The sequence below is a fragment of the Alligator mississippiensis genome, chromosome 9 (assembly GCF_030867095.1).
Source record: "Alligator mississippiensis isolate rAllMis1 chromosome 9, rAllMis1, whole genome shotgun sequence".
Classification (NCBI taxonomy): Eukaryota; Metazoa; Chordata; order Crocodylia; family Alligatoridae; genus Alligator; species Alligator mississippiensis.
This window is the reverse complement of record NC_081832.1, coordinates 38814247-38831382: the sequence shown is the minus strand read 5'-3', so window position 1 is coordinate 38831382 and position 17136 is coordinate 38814247. Positions and strand designations below refer to the sequence as shown.

General features: G+C 50.4%; 1 protein-coding gene across 5 annotated transcripts in view; it reads right to left on the bottom strand.

Moving 5' to 3' along the window:
* MTCL2 (microtubule crosslinking factor 2) overlaps nucleotides 1-17136 on the bottom strand; it is a 106858-nt gene that overhangs the window by 54888 nt on the left and 34834 nt on the right. For all 5 annotated transcript variants that reach the window (XM_059733333.1, XM_059733332.1, XM_059733331.1 and 2 more), the window contains exon 3: nucleotides 6057-6215. In XM_059733333.1, the coding sequence (XP_059589316.1) occupies nucleotides 6057-6215 (159 nt within the window). The remainder of the gene's footprint in view (nucleotides 1-6056; nucleotides 6216-17136) is intronic.

The window sequence follows — 17136 nt, the reverse complement described above, 5'->3', positions numbered from 1 at the left end:
ATTCAGATTACTATGCCCAATTCGATTCGGCCAAATCTGAAAATTCGATGCTGATTTGGAGAATCGGTGATTCTGACATAGAAAAAAATTTTAAAGCTGTATCTACGTACCTCAAGGAACCAGCACTGCTTGTGAACGTTGCAATGCTGGGGCGGATGAAGCATCCCACAGGACCGTGGGGGGGCCTCCCCCGAGATGCTCAGCGGTGAACCCGGAAGTGGAGCAGAAGTACTTCCAGTCCACCTCTGGGTCTGCCGGGGAGCATGTGGGGGGCCCTGCCAAGCCCCCCATTTCTCCCCCCCTGCTCAGCGATCGGCCACAAGGGGGACCAGTTGCTGAGCCAGGGGGGCACAGGGGGGCCTCCCAGCACACTTCTCAGCTGGACCGGAAGTGTTTCTGGTCCACTTCCAAGTCTGCTGCCAAGCATGCTGGGGACCCCGCCTGCGCTTCTGTGGGCCACTCCATCCATCCCAGCATCACAGTATTCATGAGCTGCCTGCTACCTAGCAGTATGTAGAAAAAACATTTAAAGCTGTGTCTGAATCGCCGAATCTTTCAGAATCTCTCCCAATCGATTCAGAGGGTTCTGATTCAATTTGGAGAGATTAAAGGGCCCTCTGATTCGATTTGGATTCAGCCACTGAATCAGGCTGCATCTCCACCGAATCGAATTGGGGACCAAAGCTTCGCACAGCCCTAACAGATTTGTATAATGGGATGATGTTTTCTGTCTTGATTTCAATTCTCTTAATGAAACCCAACATTTTATTAGCTTTTTTGGTCACTGCTGTGCACAGACCTGGCATTTTTAGAGAACTATCTACTGTGACTCCAAGGTCTCTTTCCTGAGTTGTAACAGCTAGTTCAGCAACCAGCATCATTCACATGGGGAAAAATAACCTCAGGTATATGTACATTACCTTGCAGTTCTTGACACAACTCATCTGGCATTTTTTGCCCACTCAGCTTAGTGAGCTCTTTCTGCAGCTCTTCTCCATCAGCTTGGGATCCAACTATCCAACATCATCTCCAAACTTTGAGATACCACCGCACGTTCCTATTTCTAGATCATTCATGATAACGTTAAACAAAATGGTGCCCAGCCCAGATCTTTGAGAAATCCCACTTTTGACCTCTCTCCATCCTGAACAGTGACCATTTAGCTTTACCCTTTGCTTCCTGTCTCTTACCCAGCTCTCAATCTATGAAACAAACTTCCCTCCTAAAAAGCCCTTGGTGAGAGACTTTAATATCTGGGTTTTCAAAAACTTTGTCAGCTGGATGCCCCTTGTTCACATGCTTATTAATACCCTCAAAGAACTCCTGCAGATTTCTGGAGGCAGGATTTCCCTTTATAAAAATCATGTTAATTATTCCCCAGCCAATCATATCTGCCCATGTGACTGCTGATTTTAGTCTTCATTATAGATGCTACCAACTTGCCAGGGATGGAAGTGAAACACGCTGATCTACGGTTCCAAGGATAACCTCTGGAGCCTTTTTTGGAAGATGGATGTTATATTGGCAACCTACCAATCCTCTGGCACAGAGGCCATTTGTAGCAAGGAGACATACAGCTTAAAAAATCCTTGTCACAGTGAGACCCCTGTAACTCGTGGGCTTCCTTATAATATGAATGAAGCACCTACATCCTCTGGCATTCAATTTTTCTGGCATCCACAGAATATTTTTCAGTTCTGCAACTGGTGATTTCATTTGCTATTTAGATCACATGCTCCAAATGAACACAAACCAACTCCATGCTCATTGGATGCATCTGCTCAGTGATCTGACAACACAGACTGCCTATAAACCATCTTGGTAGAACCAAATGAGTTTATGGAGGGAAAGAATCTATGCTCTGGGGCAGCTCCCAGGCAATGCTCTGAAATCAGCTCTAGCCAGGTATGAAGAGCAACTGGAAAAATGGCAATCTAACAGGGTTTGCAGGTATGGGTTTAACTTTTATCCAGCAACTCCTCCCTCTCCCCTCAGTCTGCAAGAACAGAGTCCAAGCCCTTTCAGACAGGGAAAGGCAGCAGTACAGCAGAACTCCTGGGGAGGGAAAACATCACATCACCTGCCAACTACAGTGGCAGGTTACTTTGCAACACAACAGGTGCCTGGCTGTCTGGTCAGACTCCCTACAATGGAAGGGAGCACACCTCCCAGGAAACCCAGGGTCTGCATGGAGTGCCCTTGGTACGCTGGCAAAAGTTACTCTCCCATGAGTAAATACAGAAACAGTACCTCAGTGAGGTGCTGGAAGCACTGTGTTGCCAGAAGGGCTGTCCCTTGAAGAATCATTAAGACTAAGGTATTGAACCCTTATGCTTGAGAAAGTCCCAGGGCACTGGCTACAAGTCAGAACCATAACCTCAGTGCCCTGGCCCAGTTCCAACAAGAGTAAATCCAGTCTGCTGACCTGCACATCTCCCCACAGCTACAACTGAATACAGGAATATCCTTTGCTTCCTGCACTAAACTGCTCTGTTATGGCTGTAGAGCACAAAGCTCACCAAGCAAGGCCATGAAGGGATGGAGAAAGCAGGGCAGTTGCTCCATCTCATGCAGGCCATGGTCTCTGTGCAGCCTCACAGATACTGATAACCATGCACACATCCCTGAGGACCTACAGAGTTGCCAGTTGTGCTAATGCTGCTACACTGTCACTCCTCCAGCTGGCCTCAGTCTGTTTCCTGCTACACCATCACTTCCCTTTCAAAGGGGAAAATTGACAGGCACATTTGCAGAGACTTCTCTGACTCAGGCACACTAGCACAGGAACCCCAAAGGCACTAAATGAGGGGATCCCAAAAGCAGGTTTGGTTCTAGATTGAAGAAAGAACAGAGTGCAAATGGAGCCTGTTCTCAATACCTGTCCTGCCTCAGCAGCCTGGGTAAAGAAAGGGGCTTTGGGCATGAATCAGATGACTTGTGCTGGAGCAAGCTGACACAGCTGTGCCAGGATGCTGGTGGATAGCAACAACCTTCCTACCCCACCCTTCCGAGCATGAGGAGGCAAAGCACAGCCCTTTTGCTGATTCTGGGGCACACTTGCAGCTGTGAGACACAAAGACAGCCAGGAAGAGGGAAAAGGCTCAGTCAGATTGGGCAGCTTGTGCCACTCCCACCTGTGCTGAGCAGAGACAAAGGGGCAGGCAGCTGGTAGGTTCAGTCACCACCTGACTGAAATTTCCCACTCCAGGTTGCTGTCAGCACAGCACACCCAACTCTGGGGGTGAACAAGGACAGGGGCATTCTCTGGTGAGTGGGACCCCTCAGACCCGAGCTACTGCTTCCCCTCAACAGCACTGGCTTACTTCCCCTAACAAGGATGTCTGGGATTATAATAGGCTGTTTCAGCTCTGCACTTCTCTCCCAGCATGTCTCCTGTCCCTTTGTGATTATCATACAGAGCCCTGTAAGCTCCAGTGCCCCTCATGCACAACCCCAAGCAGGCCCCATACTGCCAGCAGGAACCTGGTACTCTCCACAGCAGTGGGGCTGTGCTTAGCTTCCCAAATCTCCCTGGTAAGAGCAGGGCTCCTTACCTAGGTGTTCCAGAGGATCACACACATATTGAGCTAGATTCAGCCCAGTCAAAGACCCTCATGCCTTGATAACAGCCAGTTCACCTTGTGCATTTGATCACAGCAGCTAAGCCAGCTTGGCTCTATTTCCCTGCCTCCAAAGCCTACAGCTGGGTGGGGTCTGCAACTAATTTCCCTTCTCAAACCCAGAGTTTAGTTATCCAAGGAAAAAGCCATGTACTGGCAGGTGATTGGCAGCAGCAAAGATGGGGGTGTGGTCTTAGTGTGGGTTTGCAGATCAACTGAAAGGGACTGCCCTGACTATTGGCAGCTGTTGGGGAAGGCCCTGGGGAGGGATGTATGGCTAGGTACCCATGCTCCTCCTGAGCAAGGAAGATGTCACATCAGGAGGAAAGGAGGAAAAATTATATTCTGCCATGAGAGAAATGAGGGACTTGGGCCATTCTCACCTGCATTCAGCAGAGCCAGAGGGAGCAAGCAGCTGACAGTTCCCAAACTGTCACCACCCAAATGCACTGAACCATGAAATTCTTGCCTCTGACCTGCAGCCAGCAGAGGTAGACAGCACTGCAGGCAGCAGGAGCCTCTGGTTCTCCAGACAGCCCACTGCATGGAAAGGGGTAGAGAATATTCCTGTTCTGCTGCTCACTGGCAGCACCACCTACCCTTGGCCACAGCACACCAGAAGCCCAGAGCACAGGTCTAGTGGCACAGGACATGCAAGTGCTGGTAAGCCCTGCCCATGCAAGGAGGTGCAGTGAGCACACAGTCCTAGAACAACTGCTGGGACATGTACAAATGTAGTACTGCCCACAAGTACTCCCACCTTCTCACAGACTGCTGTACTGCAGATGCCTGCTGCAACGCCTTGCATGGACCCATAGAGCAAGCTAGCCAGTGTGAATGTTCAATATACAATGTGCTGAGAGTGAATAATGCTTCCGTTTCTCCCAGGGCTCAGTGAAAGAGCCCAACATGCTCATTTGAGCCAGACATTCTCAAAGCCAACCAGCTCTGCCATATTGCATTGAACAGTCTGCTTCACAAAGAGAGTGCTGAGGTAGCACAGAGCAGGGCCAGGGTTACAGCCTGGACCCAGGACAACATACATTACTTCATGGCATATGCACACTATTCATCACACACCACGCACACCATTTGCACTTGGAGATTCCATCTGCAGCAGTCATTCTAGCCTGAAGCATGAGGGACCCTAGAGTTTCCCCCTGGAAAAAAAATCGCCTTAGATTTCTAGGATTGTATGACAGCCATTTTATCCTCTCCTGGGCACACCATTTCTACATTGAGGAAGCATCACAACCCAGTCTGCCAGCAAAGTAAAGCCTGGGAAGTGCCTGGGACCTCCCAGCAGGCTTCACTTCCCCCAGCTTCACAGGAGGGCACAAGTGCATTTATTTAGTATCTAATTAAGGCTAGGCATAGCCTCACTGCAGAATCGGTGAAAATCCTTGTCAATCCCTGGTGTCCTCCACTGCCTTTAGTGCTTCATTAAACCAACAGGTCAGTCAGGATGGGACGGAATGGGGAGAGCTCACAAGTAGGATTGAGTCCATTGTCCATTGAGGGACACAGAGAAAGGAGGTGCACTGCTCACTGTTAGTAAACTGGAGGCACTATTACAGATATTGTATCAGCAGGGCTGCTCCCATTTGTATGAAGAGAGCAGAGAGCTCGGGAAGTTCCCACAGTGCAGATACAAGAAGCTTTTTACAAGCATAGTACCACTAATATTTCCCACAGAATACTGACAGCTGGGCTGCACTAGCCTATACTGCAGGAACACACGCATTCCACCTCCAAGAGACTGTATACATACTCCCTGAACACAGCCCATCCCCTCAGGGATACCCATCTACTCACCACTTTCCTAGATACCACATGCTCCCCTTCGGTTGCCCATAAATAATAAATAAGAGGAATAAATGCCTCCTCCTCTGCCCCACCCAGGAGACACATGCCTGTTCCCTCAAAGCCCATTTCCTCCACCACCACCAAAGGAAAAACGTCCTTTTCCCCCTACCCTGCCCTGGATAACACGCATAGTTCCTCTACATGTTCCATCCCTTCACACCCAAGGGGACACATCCTGCTGCTACCACACAGTCTATTTCCCCCACCACTACTAAAGATTGCATACTCTGTCCACTCACCCCAGATCACCACATGCTCTCTCCATAGGGTTGCCAACTTTGTTTGAATCCAGTCTGAGATGTTTCATCACATAACATAATGACATTAATTATGGTGTGTAGAGTTTACATCAGAAAGGCAAATTCACATTACTATTACATTTTAAAAACTTGCTGGACTACTGTATAAATCAGATTCAACATTTAATATTTATTTTAATAAATGCCCTATCATTTATCTGCTGGGTGACTCTCAATAGTCTCCTAGAGATTTATATCCAATTCCTGGAGACTCCAGGGCAATCCTGGAGGGTTGGCAGCCCTATTTCTCCATGCAGCCCAACCTGCTCACCTCACGCAGTTTGTCCATCTCATTCTGCAGCACCTGCTTGGACAGCTCTGTTTCAATGAGCTTCTGGCGGAGATCCTCATTCTCCTCCTCCAGCTTGATCCTCTTCTTCTCCACTGCCTCCAGCTCATTGTGGAGTCGCACAGAGATGTCCTTGGCCACCTGCAAAGAAAGCAGAGTCACTAGTGGGCTGACACCCAGGAAATTAGGGAGGGAGGTACCACTTTTGGTATAGTAGCATTTGGAACACTAAAAGGATCAGTAAGACACTGTCATAAAAGGTGTGACATCCCTTCCCCCACCCACAATACTGATCCTGCCCAGGGGGGTTCACCAGTTACAAGGCTCTGCCAGTTACTGGGGCCCTAACATCTCCTCATGGGGCAGGACACAGTTCCCTAAACTCACACATGGGGCAAAGAAGTTTTTAATGAAGCACAGCATACGAGTAATACCCTCAGTTAATACAGGGCCCACAGGACCGGATTTGCAGCAGTAACTAGACAGGCAGCTAAAGTAGTGTCAGTTCCTTTCTTCCCACAATTCCCTGTACTTTGTGGGTGTTTGTGGCCTTTCCCTCTCATCAGTCTGAATGGAGCCCCTGAGTGTCTTCCAAGAGCCTGAGATCCTTAACAGCAAGGACTGGCAATTTATAGGTTGGATTTGGCCTGCGAAAACTCTCGATCCAGATTGTGATGGTCCAGTCTAACTCAAAGTTCCAATCCAGCCCAGAGTGGCACAGAGGATCAGAGGCAGACAGCTGTGTTGCAACACCCATCCCCTTCCTAGCACCTTCCTTTGCAGCCGTCACTTCTTGCTGTTTTTTTTGTGCCTGAACTTACTTTTACTACAGAATTTGCCCGTCTCCATTGCTAGTACAGATCCCCATTCCCAACAAGGGTAAGTGCAGGCAGCTTGGGCAACTGGAAGGCAAAGATTTACAGCCCACAGCATGGTCTGGGTTGGAAACAGTGTCCTGTGGCAGCAAAAGGTTTGCAGAGCACAGTTTCCAACAGCATGATAGATTTTGCTTTAGTGGATGAAAGGATCAGAGCATAGTGGTGCAGATACCAGGAAGTGTGAGCTATTATGGGACTGTGCATCTAACCACAATCACCTTAAACACTGGCTCCACAGTGGAAGGAACAACTGTCACATGCAAGAGACACTTATTGCCACTCTTGTAGGCAGGTTTTACAAGCAGCAAGGAGTACGACTTGTAGGAACACAAAAGGCAGAATTCTATTTCACTTTATTCACCCAAGTGGCAGCTTTCCAGCCATGTTCAGTGGCCATTCTTGGCACTTATGCACAGTTTGAGATCCTATGCAGTATGGATGGATAAACATCCACATGGCTACTGAGCATGTGCAGTAGGCTGCTCACTGGCCGGGCAAGCACAGAGCAATGTACATGAACACACAAATCACAAAATTCTACCCAACAAAAGCTCCCGATTCGCAGATGATAGACAGAGGGAGGAGGATCTCCCAGGTTTTGGCCCCAGTAGCCTACTGGCTAGGGAACTTAGTAAAAAAGCAGGAGGTTCAGGTTCTAATCTAGCACCACCCCAAGCCAGATAGGGTTTGAAGCTGAATCTCTCCAATTTCCTAGCTCAGTACTCAAACCACCAGAAAATGAGTCAGTCCCTCTTCCAACTTCCTTTTTGAAGCTAGCCACCTGGGAAGCCAAAAAGGAACATGTGGGACCAGGAAAGAATCTGTGTCCTTGCTCCCAATGGAATAGCAACTTCATTTTTCTTTATCCATCAGGTGCAGTGGCTCAACTTCAAGAGGAAGGCTGGAGAGGGCACCTTCCTAGACAGTAGGAGTTGTGAGGTCAAATCTCTTCCCAGTGATGGGGGAAGGCCCCAAGACCCATCTCTCCCTTTCCTTAGGGACTTCCCTAACCACTAGACCAGTCATTAAACAAACTTTTTAGGCTCTAGGCTAGAGTAACACAGCTCGGGTCAGAGGTGCCTGGGAGGGTGGGTAGGACTCAAAGTAGTATGGGGAGAGAGACTGCTGCCAAAGCCCTTTGCTGCTGAATGCTGCCAAAGCCCCACATCTGCAGACTGAATCAAATGGCTGAGTGGGCTCAGACACCACCCACAGCCAGTGCTTGCATCTGAAACAGCTGGCAGCCTCAGGCTAGCATGCAGAGAAGGAACAAATGGGCAGATCTCCATGCCAAGGCAAGCCAACATAGAAACCTGAAACACAACAGCTGCAAAGCCTGGCAGCAGGGAAGGGTGTTAACAAAGTAGGCCCGAGACAAGCTGGACCAAGGCAGAGGTCTGCTGCATCAGATTATGGAAAAAAAATGCACTACTGGCTACTGCACGAGGGGCTGCAGAAGAGGAAGCTTTCAATTTAATCTTCTTCAGCTCTGTGCAAATTCCCCAGTGCATGCTGGACTCTGGAAACTGACAACTGAGCTGTGGAAGGGATCACTGCAAAGCAGACAGAGCTCTTTGAATAGGGGCATAGCTGCTGTGTGCCTAGAAGCCTGGCTGGGGTCTCTTTGAGGAACAGCATATGGGAAGCAGGAGGGAGCTACAGTGATTTCCCATTTTACTGAAGATAGCACTTAATTCATGTGCATGGGACCAGGGCCAATTGGCAGTGTGCGGGCCGGGCCCCGATCCCGCCCTCGTCGCCCTGTGCGGCGGTGATTCCGATCCCATTCTGGCCGCCATGGGCAAGCCGGGAGCGAACCGGGGTCGTACCGAACCCATCTTCGGTGCACACGGGCTGTGGCTGGCAGCCCGGGCACGCAGGGCTGGAGAGAACTGTGGGGCGGTTTAGCCCACACGAGTTAGAATTAGTTACAGAGGCGTAATGGTTGATTGAAAAGATTATTTACTTACACCCAAAGATGGTATTGGTGTAGGCTGGACAGGTTTCCAGGCACAGCTCCCGCTTGAACCCTTGTTGGAGGACTCTGACAAATCGATTGCTCCCACGGAGTTGCACGGGTCCGGTAAAGTTGGGTTCGAAAAGTTTCCCCGGAGTTACTTAGGCTCCGCGGGTCCGAAGTTACAGGAAAGGGATACGTCTAGGATTGCGTTCGGCGACGGGGAGAGGCGAGAAGCGAAAGCTCCGTAGGCTCGGTTCTATTGCCTCTATTGCCTGCTTAGGGGAGGCGCGTCGGGTCCACGAGGGTCCGCAGCGCTTGGAGATCTTCACACAGAATCTCTCTCGTCCTCCCTCCTCCGGCTTGGGCGGAAACTACCCAAGCCTTTTGTACGGCTAGCAAGCCAATCGCTAGCCGCCATGTGTGCCTAAATTAGGAATCGGCCAATAAGGCGGCGCGAATCCTAATACAAACGGCGGGAACTTCTTTACAGCGTGTATCACTACGATGTAAGAAAGAGATGCACACTGCAAAGAAGCTGCAATCCGGCAGGAAATCCCCCGCTGCACCAGAGTTCTCTCTAGCAGCAGAGAACTCTACCGTGCAAAGAAAGCGACAAATTGGCGGGAAATAATTTAGCGGTGCCGAAGCGCGCACACAAACAAAAAACCACAACTTTGGGTTGTGACAGGCAGCTGCTGGAAACTAGAAAGAGGAGTATGTAGGGGTAATCCAGAGTGAGAAATGTATTGGAGCAATCATATCCACATCCTGCACCTGTGACTAAGCCAGTGGTAGAACAGTGTGCCCTGCCCTACCATTCATCTCTCTGGCAGAAGGCTCACAGTGAAGGGCAAAGCATAGGCATTCTATGCATCCTGCATCTGACACTTTTGCTCCACACTTGGACCCCACCACAAAGTTAACCCAAGCTGCAGGATACAAGTATTAGTAGGTGCCCGACTGTCACATACAGACACGGGACAATGCAGAGTTGGGTGAGGGTTACAGTAGCCTGGCTAGTGTCCACAAGCCACTAGGGTCTGTAGAGACAGAAAGCTGACTCAGTAGGCTTGCATGTTCAGACCTAAGAGAATGAAGCTTGGGATAGCACTGACAGCACAGTGCCCCGCCTGCCTTAAGATTCTGAAGCAGTTCTGGCACAAGTCATCCTGTTGCACTGTCCTTTTCCTGGCTTGCCCACAGTTTCTACTGCAGCTCCCTAAAGCAGTGGCTTCTGGGAGCTAAGCAAAACAGTGCAATGAGATCAAATCCTAGGGCTGAAATCCCAGGGCTTCAACATCATTTCCTAACCCTTTACTGAAAGTGAGGGCCAGGATGCATGGTGCAGATAAAAATGATTTCAGGCTGTCTCCATGGCTAGCAATCCAGCACCAAAGCCAAATAAGAGGGAAGCATGAAGGTGGATGTGACTGGCTGCAGCTAAATCCAGACTGGGCAGCGCTGTACAAGAATGCTTGGAGGTGCCCAGCCTGGAATACAGCTGGGGTCTGCAAGCCAGGATCAAGGTGAACTGGAAAAGCAGTGTAGACAGACAGAGAGGTTAAGAACAGGAGAACAACAAGTAAGGACAGATATTGGTATAAATAGAGCAGGGCTCTGCTACCTGCTATCACTCTGGTCTAGCAGCCTCTTGGGGTTTGTCCAGAGGTGTGGGCAGCGAGAGCCTTGTTTTTAAACATAGGCTCAGATTGTGCCTCTTAATTACAGGCCAGTTAGCACCAGATGCTAGGGAGGAGCCTGTCATCATTCAATTGCGGCATATTTCTTTTCCAGGATCAGCCGCTTTCTGGTGCCTGGGGCACTTGGCAACTCAAGTGCTCCTTTGTGTAAGGGCCCTGACTTGGCTCATGCTCCAGCTCTCCTCAGCCTCCAGAGCAAGGATGGAAAAGTATGTCATGGCCACAGACCAAGCCAGCCTCTCCTTCAAAGAGGCCACCATGCCTGTGCTTGAGCAAACTAAAATCAGCAGGGGCCTCTCTGTGCAGGACAGATTGCAGCGGCCTGAGCACAGGGACCAGGAGCAGCATTAGGACAGCAAGTCTTTTCTTTGTCCTACTGGGGGCAAGACCAGGCAGGTGGGTGACTGGAGCACCAAAATTGCAGGGGGTGCAAAAATAGCAACAGCTGAGCTGTCAACCTGGCTACCACTGCACTTCAAACAGCACAGCCCTTGACAGCACCCCATACATTGCTGCTGCCCAGAGCACTCAAGCACCCAGTTACACCTCTGGGAAGCGACGTACTGTGATGCCTGACTTGGCTGTTGGCTTCCTAGAATGACCTGACATAGCTCCTGTCCTCTCGATCATTTCACACTGAACTCCAGAAGCCAATTCAGGGAGAAAAGAGCAGGGACCTTGCAAGTCCCATCTTCCCCTGCACTTTTGATCTCTGTGCTGGCTGACCTTGGGAAGGAAAGCAGGGGAGTTGTGTAGGCACTGAAGCAGGGGACCAAGGGCAGAATGGCAAACAATCAGAACAGGCCCAAGGAGGTGAAAGGAACAAACAATTCCACTGGCCTGAAATCTAAACGGAAGCACCTAGAATGCTAGAAGAGCAAGCCGTCACTTTCAGCACCTGGAAGGGGAAGATGGTGGTGGGGGAGGAACAATGGGCATGCAGGGCCCCATGCACAAACCCTGGCAAAATGGCTTTTGCTTCAGTACGTGAAGGCCAATATGGGAGGCCTGAGACACCACCCGATGGCTTCTGGCTCTAACACTGCTTGGCTTTACTATGACATTGTAAGGCTGTGTTCGTTTGCAAGAACTGCAGTCAGAAGCAGAAGGAAGAAGCAGGACACAGTTCACTGAAGATTTGTTACTAACCAGGTTCTCACAGCCTCAAAAGGGCTGTGATCTGCTTAATTCAGTTTGGTGGACTTTATACTGAACACCCCAAATACCCATGCCTCTCTCACTACTTATCCCTCTGGCAGAAAAACTCAACTATTGTGCTGGTCTGCTGTTTGTAAAGCCATTGCTGGATACTGATCAGGAACAAGCAGCTGACTAAGGAATGAGAGCAGGTAAAGCCCCACAATAATCAAAACACCTCCGCCCATCCCCAGCTTTGTAAATAAGCTTGCAGTGATTGATGCCAGATAGAAACAAGAGCTCAAGTCTGCTGGCACAGAAGGAAACACAGGTGCTAGATTGCCAACAGAATCCCAGTACCCCTCAGCTGTTGCTCTAAGGCAGTGATTCTCAACCAGGGTGATGCGTGAGCCTTATAAGGATGCTATGGGTACCACACAATATTGGTGCCATTAGGTGCGCAAATATCTACACAAGATTCACAAGGTAAACACAGAGATTTCAAATATCCACAGTGCCAGAAACATTCTGCCCTGTTGTGGTCTTTTTGAGTTCTCTGCAACAGAAGAACTACTCTACTATTTTTCCATAGTCAAAAAGAATGAAAGCCAAGAGCTGGCATTTTCCGAGTACTGCCTTGAGTCTGACTCTTCTGATATCAGGAAGCCTAAATCCCATTATCCTTCCTTACCCTCAGAGGACGATTTTTCCTCAGGAAATTCCCCCAGATGAGCTCAGCCTACAGGTCTGCAGCAGGACATAGCTTCACAGCCAGCTCAGCTGCCTGAGCCTGCCTCTTTGCCCCAGGCCTGCCTCGTCAGCCCCTTCAGACACTCCCTATTGCTCCTTCTTCCATGCCCTTCCCCCTCTCCCTCTGATGCCCTCATCTCCCTCCCATGACATTTGTGTTATTCCAGTATGTTCCTGTGACCTTATCAAATTCCTATCCCTTTAGGTAAAGGAACTTCACAAGAGCTCCTGGAAGCTGAGATTGTGCCTCAGACTGCACAGGACGACTCAACTGTCCAGATGCAGGATGCTAAAGTGCCACCCCTAAAGCAATAAGAGCACCAGTTAGTCTCCCTTCCCAGCTGCCTGGGATAACCAGCAACTAGCCCTAATCCACAGCCAGCTAATGGGAGGAGTTGCCCTTGCCAGACCCTTCAGCTGCTGAACTCCAGCAGGAGTCTCCCCTCCTAGCAAGTCCCAAGGAGGATTTGCATGCAACATGAGACAAGCTGAGCAGATTGGTCAATTCAAAACTACACAGCCAGTGAGCAAAGACCCCATACCCTGGCTCTGCTACCCACACTGCTGGCCAGGGAGCATGGAATCCCCAGCTGCCCCTCTTCCTCACACCACAGAGACCACAGGTAACCCACCCCTTACCAAATGCTGTTGCCCCACCCCGAAAGGCAGATTCCCTTGTACATTGCCTGGGCTAAAAGAGAACTTCTCTTCTTCCCCCTGTCCAAAACAACCATTTTCCTACCTGCTGCACAGCCAGAGAAAACACTCCCCACCACAGGGCCTGATTCTAACCCAAAGCTTCCTGGGCCACACTGGCCCCTTTGGGGGCTGGAAGGGTCTCTCTTTCACACCTTACCAGGAGTAGATAAAAAGTAGCCTCAGCTTTAGCCTTCAAAACATGAACGTACCACCGCTGACAGCAGCAGTAGTGGCTGCTTTGCATCCAGCTTCCTTTCCAGCAGCAGAAGGGGCCAGGGCCCCTTCCTCACTGATCCAAGGTCTGCTTTCATGCACACCGCTGGTTGTGCATGGCATCACACAGCCCTGAAGCCAGATCCCAAGGCAGGGCCTGTTTTTGCCTAGCTGTTAAGCCAACTCATGGCATTCAGCAGCATAGGCAGCCCTCTAGTCAGAGTCCAGGGAGCCTCAATTGGAGCAGAAACTTCCCAAACCCCTGAAGAATGCCTCGCAATGCAGGTAAAGCAGAGTCCAGGGCTCAAGGCCTGGCTGCCTCAACAGTTAGGCAGGGGAAACTGGGGAATAGCTCCTGGTCCACTCTCACACCTCTTCCCTATGTACGTACATGGCTAGTAGGGCTGTGCGAAATTTCGCTGACCGTTTCATTTCGACACTGTTTCAACTCATTTTGAGCTCAAAACAGCAACATTGAAATGAAACAAAGGGCTTCAAAACAGCCTCGAAATGAAACGAGGGAAGTAAAAAAGTTTTGAAAGTTTCAAAACATTTTGATTTTGGAAGCAAAAACGGGGCTTGCCTGCAGAGAAACAGAAAGTAAGGAGAGGGAGGGGGAAGAGGGGAGGGAAGGACTGCTCTCATTATTGACTGTGTAGCTAGCCAGTGACTGTGATCCTTCCCTGAAGTGCCTTCCAATCCCAGTGCTCTGGGGGAGGGATGGAAAAACAGCATAAAAGGCAGCATTATTTGAACTGGCCTGCTTTCTGCCTTGGGGTCTGACGGTTACTGAGCAGACTATTAAGCTTTTTTTTCCCCATTTAAAAAAAAAAAAAAAAAAAAAAAAAAAAAAGCATCTTTCAGCAGCTTAGGAGCGCTAGATAATGAAGGCTACTAGCACTGATCTGAAGGATGTCCTATTTCTTAGCCTAGCCCAGCCTACCAAGAGGGATTCCAGAATACCTTTTTCTTTCTTCCAGATGCTTTTATTTTATTATTATATTCACTGATTTATTCTTTTCAATTTTATAATTACATTGGATAGGATATTGCACTATAGAATTTAATTTATATAGGAAGGGAAATACATTTATATTATATTTCTATATATTTAAAGCTTGCAGCATACATACATTATCAAATTTATATAGGAAGAGAGATATATTTATAGTTAATACATTTATACCTTGCAGCATATATACATTATCAAATGTATATAGGAACGCAGATAAATGTATATATTTGTATAAAAACAAGACATGAAACACACCATGAAGCGTGGTAGAAAGGCAAGTGGTGGCAAGCCTTCATAGAGAGGCAGAAGCGGGGGTAGAGGGAGAGGTGTAAGTCCCCCACCGCAAACTGAGACTCTTTCCTCCAACTAGCAAGGATGAGGCTTCCACAAACAGCAAGGAGAGGGGAGCAGTGCCACTGCCAGTGCCTGAGACTGCATCCTCTCCAAGAGCACCAGCCATAACACCGCCCCCCCACTACCACCATGACAACAACAAGCAGCAGCACCAGCATGACAGTCTCCTCCACCCCCATTTCACTTCCCATGCTGAGCCTTCCAGTGCCAGAGGTAGAGCTAGAGCTGGATCTGGATCTCAGTGCTCTAGCAAGAGAAATTCTGGGGAGGGAGGGGGAAAATCAGCTGAGTTTGTGCTCCACACCCCTTAAGTTTCCCCTAGAGCAGGGGTTGGAAACCCCCAGCACACATGCCAAGTATGGCACGCGAGGCCATTTTGCTCGGCACGCCATGGCCAGCCCCGGCTCTGGGTAGCTGCTGCCTGCGATGGAGCCTGGGCTGCTATCAGCAGGGCTTGCAGCGTCCCAGCTGGCTGCTGGGAGCAGCCTGGGCTCCCAGTTGGCAGCAGCTACCCAGAGCCAGGGCTGGCTGCAAACAGCTGTGCTGGGCTCCATAGCTCCAGCACCAGCTCCATGCTGATGGCAACTGTGCATGCGCCTCAGAGCGAACAGCGGGGCAGCGCAGCCCACCTCGAGGTGCACACACAGTCACTGCCAGCACGGAGCTGATGCTGAAGCTGTGGAGCCTGGCATAGCTGTTTGCAGCCTGCCCACTGCAGCTGCCCAGAACCCAGGCTGACTACAAACAGCTGTGCTGGGCTCTGGAGCCCAGTCACCAGCTCTGTGCTGGGAGCCGGGGAAAGACCAGGGTTGCGCTGCCTCAGGCCCCTCCCCCACTGCCCGTTCCGAGGTGCATCTGCACACGCTGGTACAGAGCTGATGCCAGGGCTCCAGAGCCCGGCACAGCTGTTTGCAGCCTTCAGCTGCAGCCGGCCCGGGATGCTGCAAGCCCTGCTGGGAGCAGCCTGGGCTCCAGCAGCTACCCAGAGCTAGGGTAACTGCTGACAGCCACAGAGCCTGGGCTGGGGAGCAGGGGCACCAGGGGGCATAAGTAGGGCATCCTGCCATGTACCCCCTGCCCTTATTTTGTTTTTCTGGCATGCCAGCACTCCAGCACCTTCCAAGGTAGGCATTGTGGTGTCTTTTGGCACTCCAGCCAAAAAAAAAAAAAAAAAACAACAACAACAACAAAACAAAAACAAAAACTTTGCCTACCCCTGCTCTAGAGCCAGGTCTCCTTCTCCAGAAGGCACTTCAGAGAAGGCCGAGGTAGAGGTTGTGGAGGCAAGCAGCTCAGCTGAGTCTGCTCCTCCTGTTGCTGTGCCTCTGCCTGCTGAGGAGGGGGAAAGTGCAGCATCCACACATGCATCTGCACCCCAGAAGTGAGTGGGTAGTGTGGTCTGGGATCATTTTGAGCTAACAGATGATCTCACGTGCACTATCTGCCTGCACTGACAGTCCAAAATCAGTCGGGGCAAGGGAACAAAACACATGAGCACCGCGGGCATGCTGATGCATCTTCACAGGCACCACCCCTTTGTCCTTGCTCCTCCTCAGCTTGGCACCAGTGGGGGTGTGCCCAAAAAGAAATCCACCTCTTGCTCCAAAGCCCCCATTCCTCCGCAGCAGAGGCAGGCCACCCTGAAACAGTGGGGGAAATGCAGGCAGAAAGGAGGGGCATGTTGCAAGCAAGATCACCCAGAGCATTGGGGAGATGCTTGCTGTTGGTGGCCAGCCCTTCTCCTCAGTTGAGCGGCCAGGGTTCAGGCAGGTCATGGCGCTCATCGCCCCATCATACCAAGTGCCTGCATGTACCACCTTCACCAGGATGGTGGTGCCCACCCTGTATGAGGCATGCAGGGTGTCCCTGAGGGAAGAGCTGCGCAAGGCAGGTCTGCAGGTGGTCTTACACTTCACCTGGGACACCTAGAGCAGCCAGGGTAGAGATGACATCTACCTCTCCCTCACAGGGCACTGGTGAGACCAGTCAGGCCATCAGTGGGCTCTCCTTCAAGCCAAGCTGATGAATGAGTTCCACGTGACAACAGAGATAATGAGGGCCATGAACCGCTTGGTGTGGGTGTGGCTCGTTAGGCAAGGCGAGCTCACCCGTGAGTTCATGGTTACCAACAATGGGGCCAATATGGTCGAGGCGGTCCATGATGCCAACTTTATTGGCATCTGCTGTGTGGCACACAAGTTCTACCTCATTGTCAGGGATGCCTTGGAGGGGGACAGGGCTGCCAGTAATGGCACCAACACCACCAGCAAGCTCGTTTCCAAATGCAGGAAGATGGCAGGCTACTTCCACTGCAGAATCAAGGGGGGCAAGATGCTGCAGGACAAACAAGCAAAGC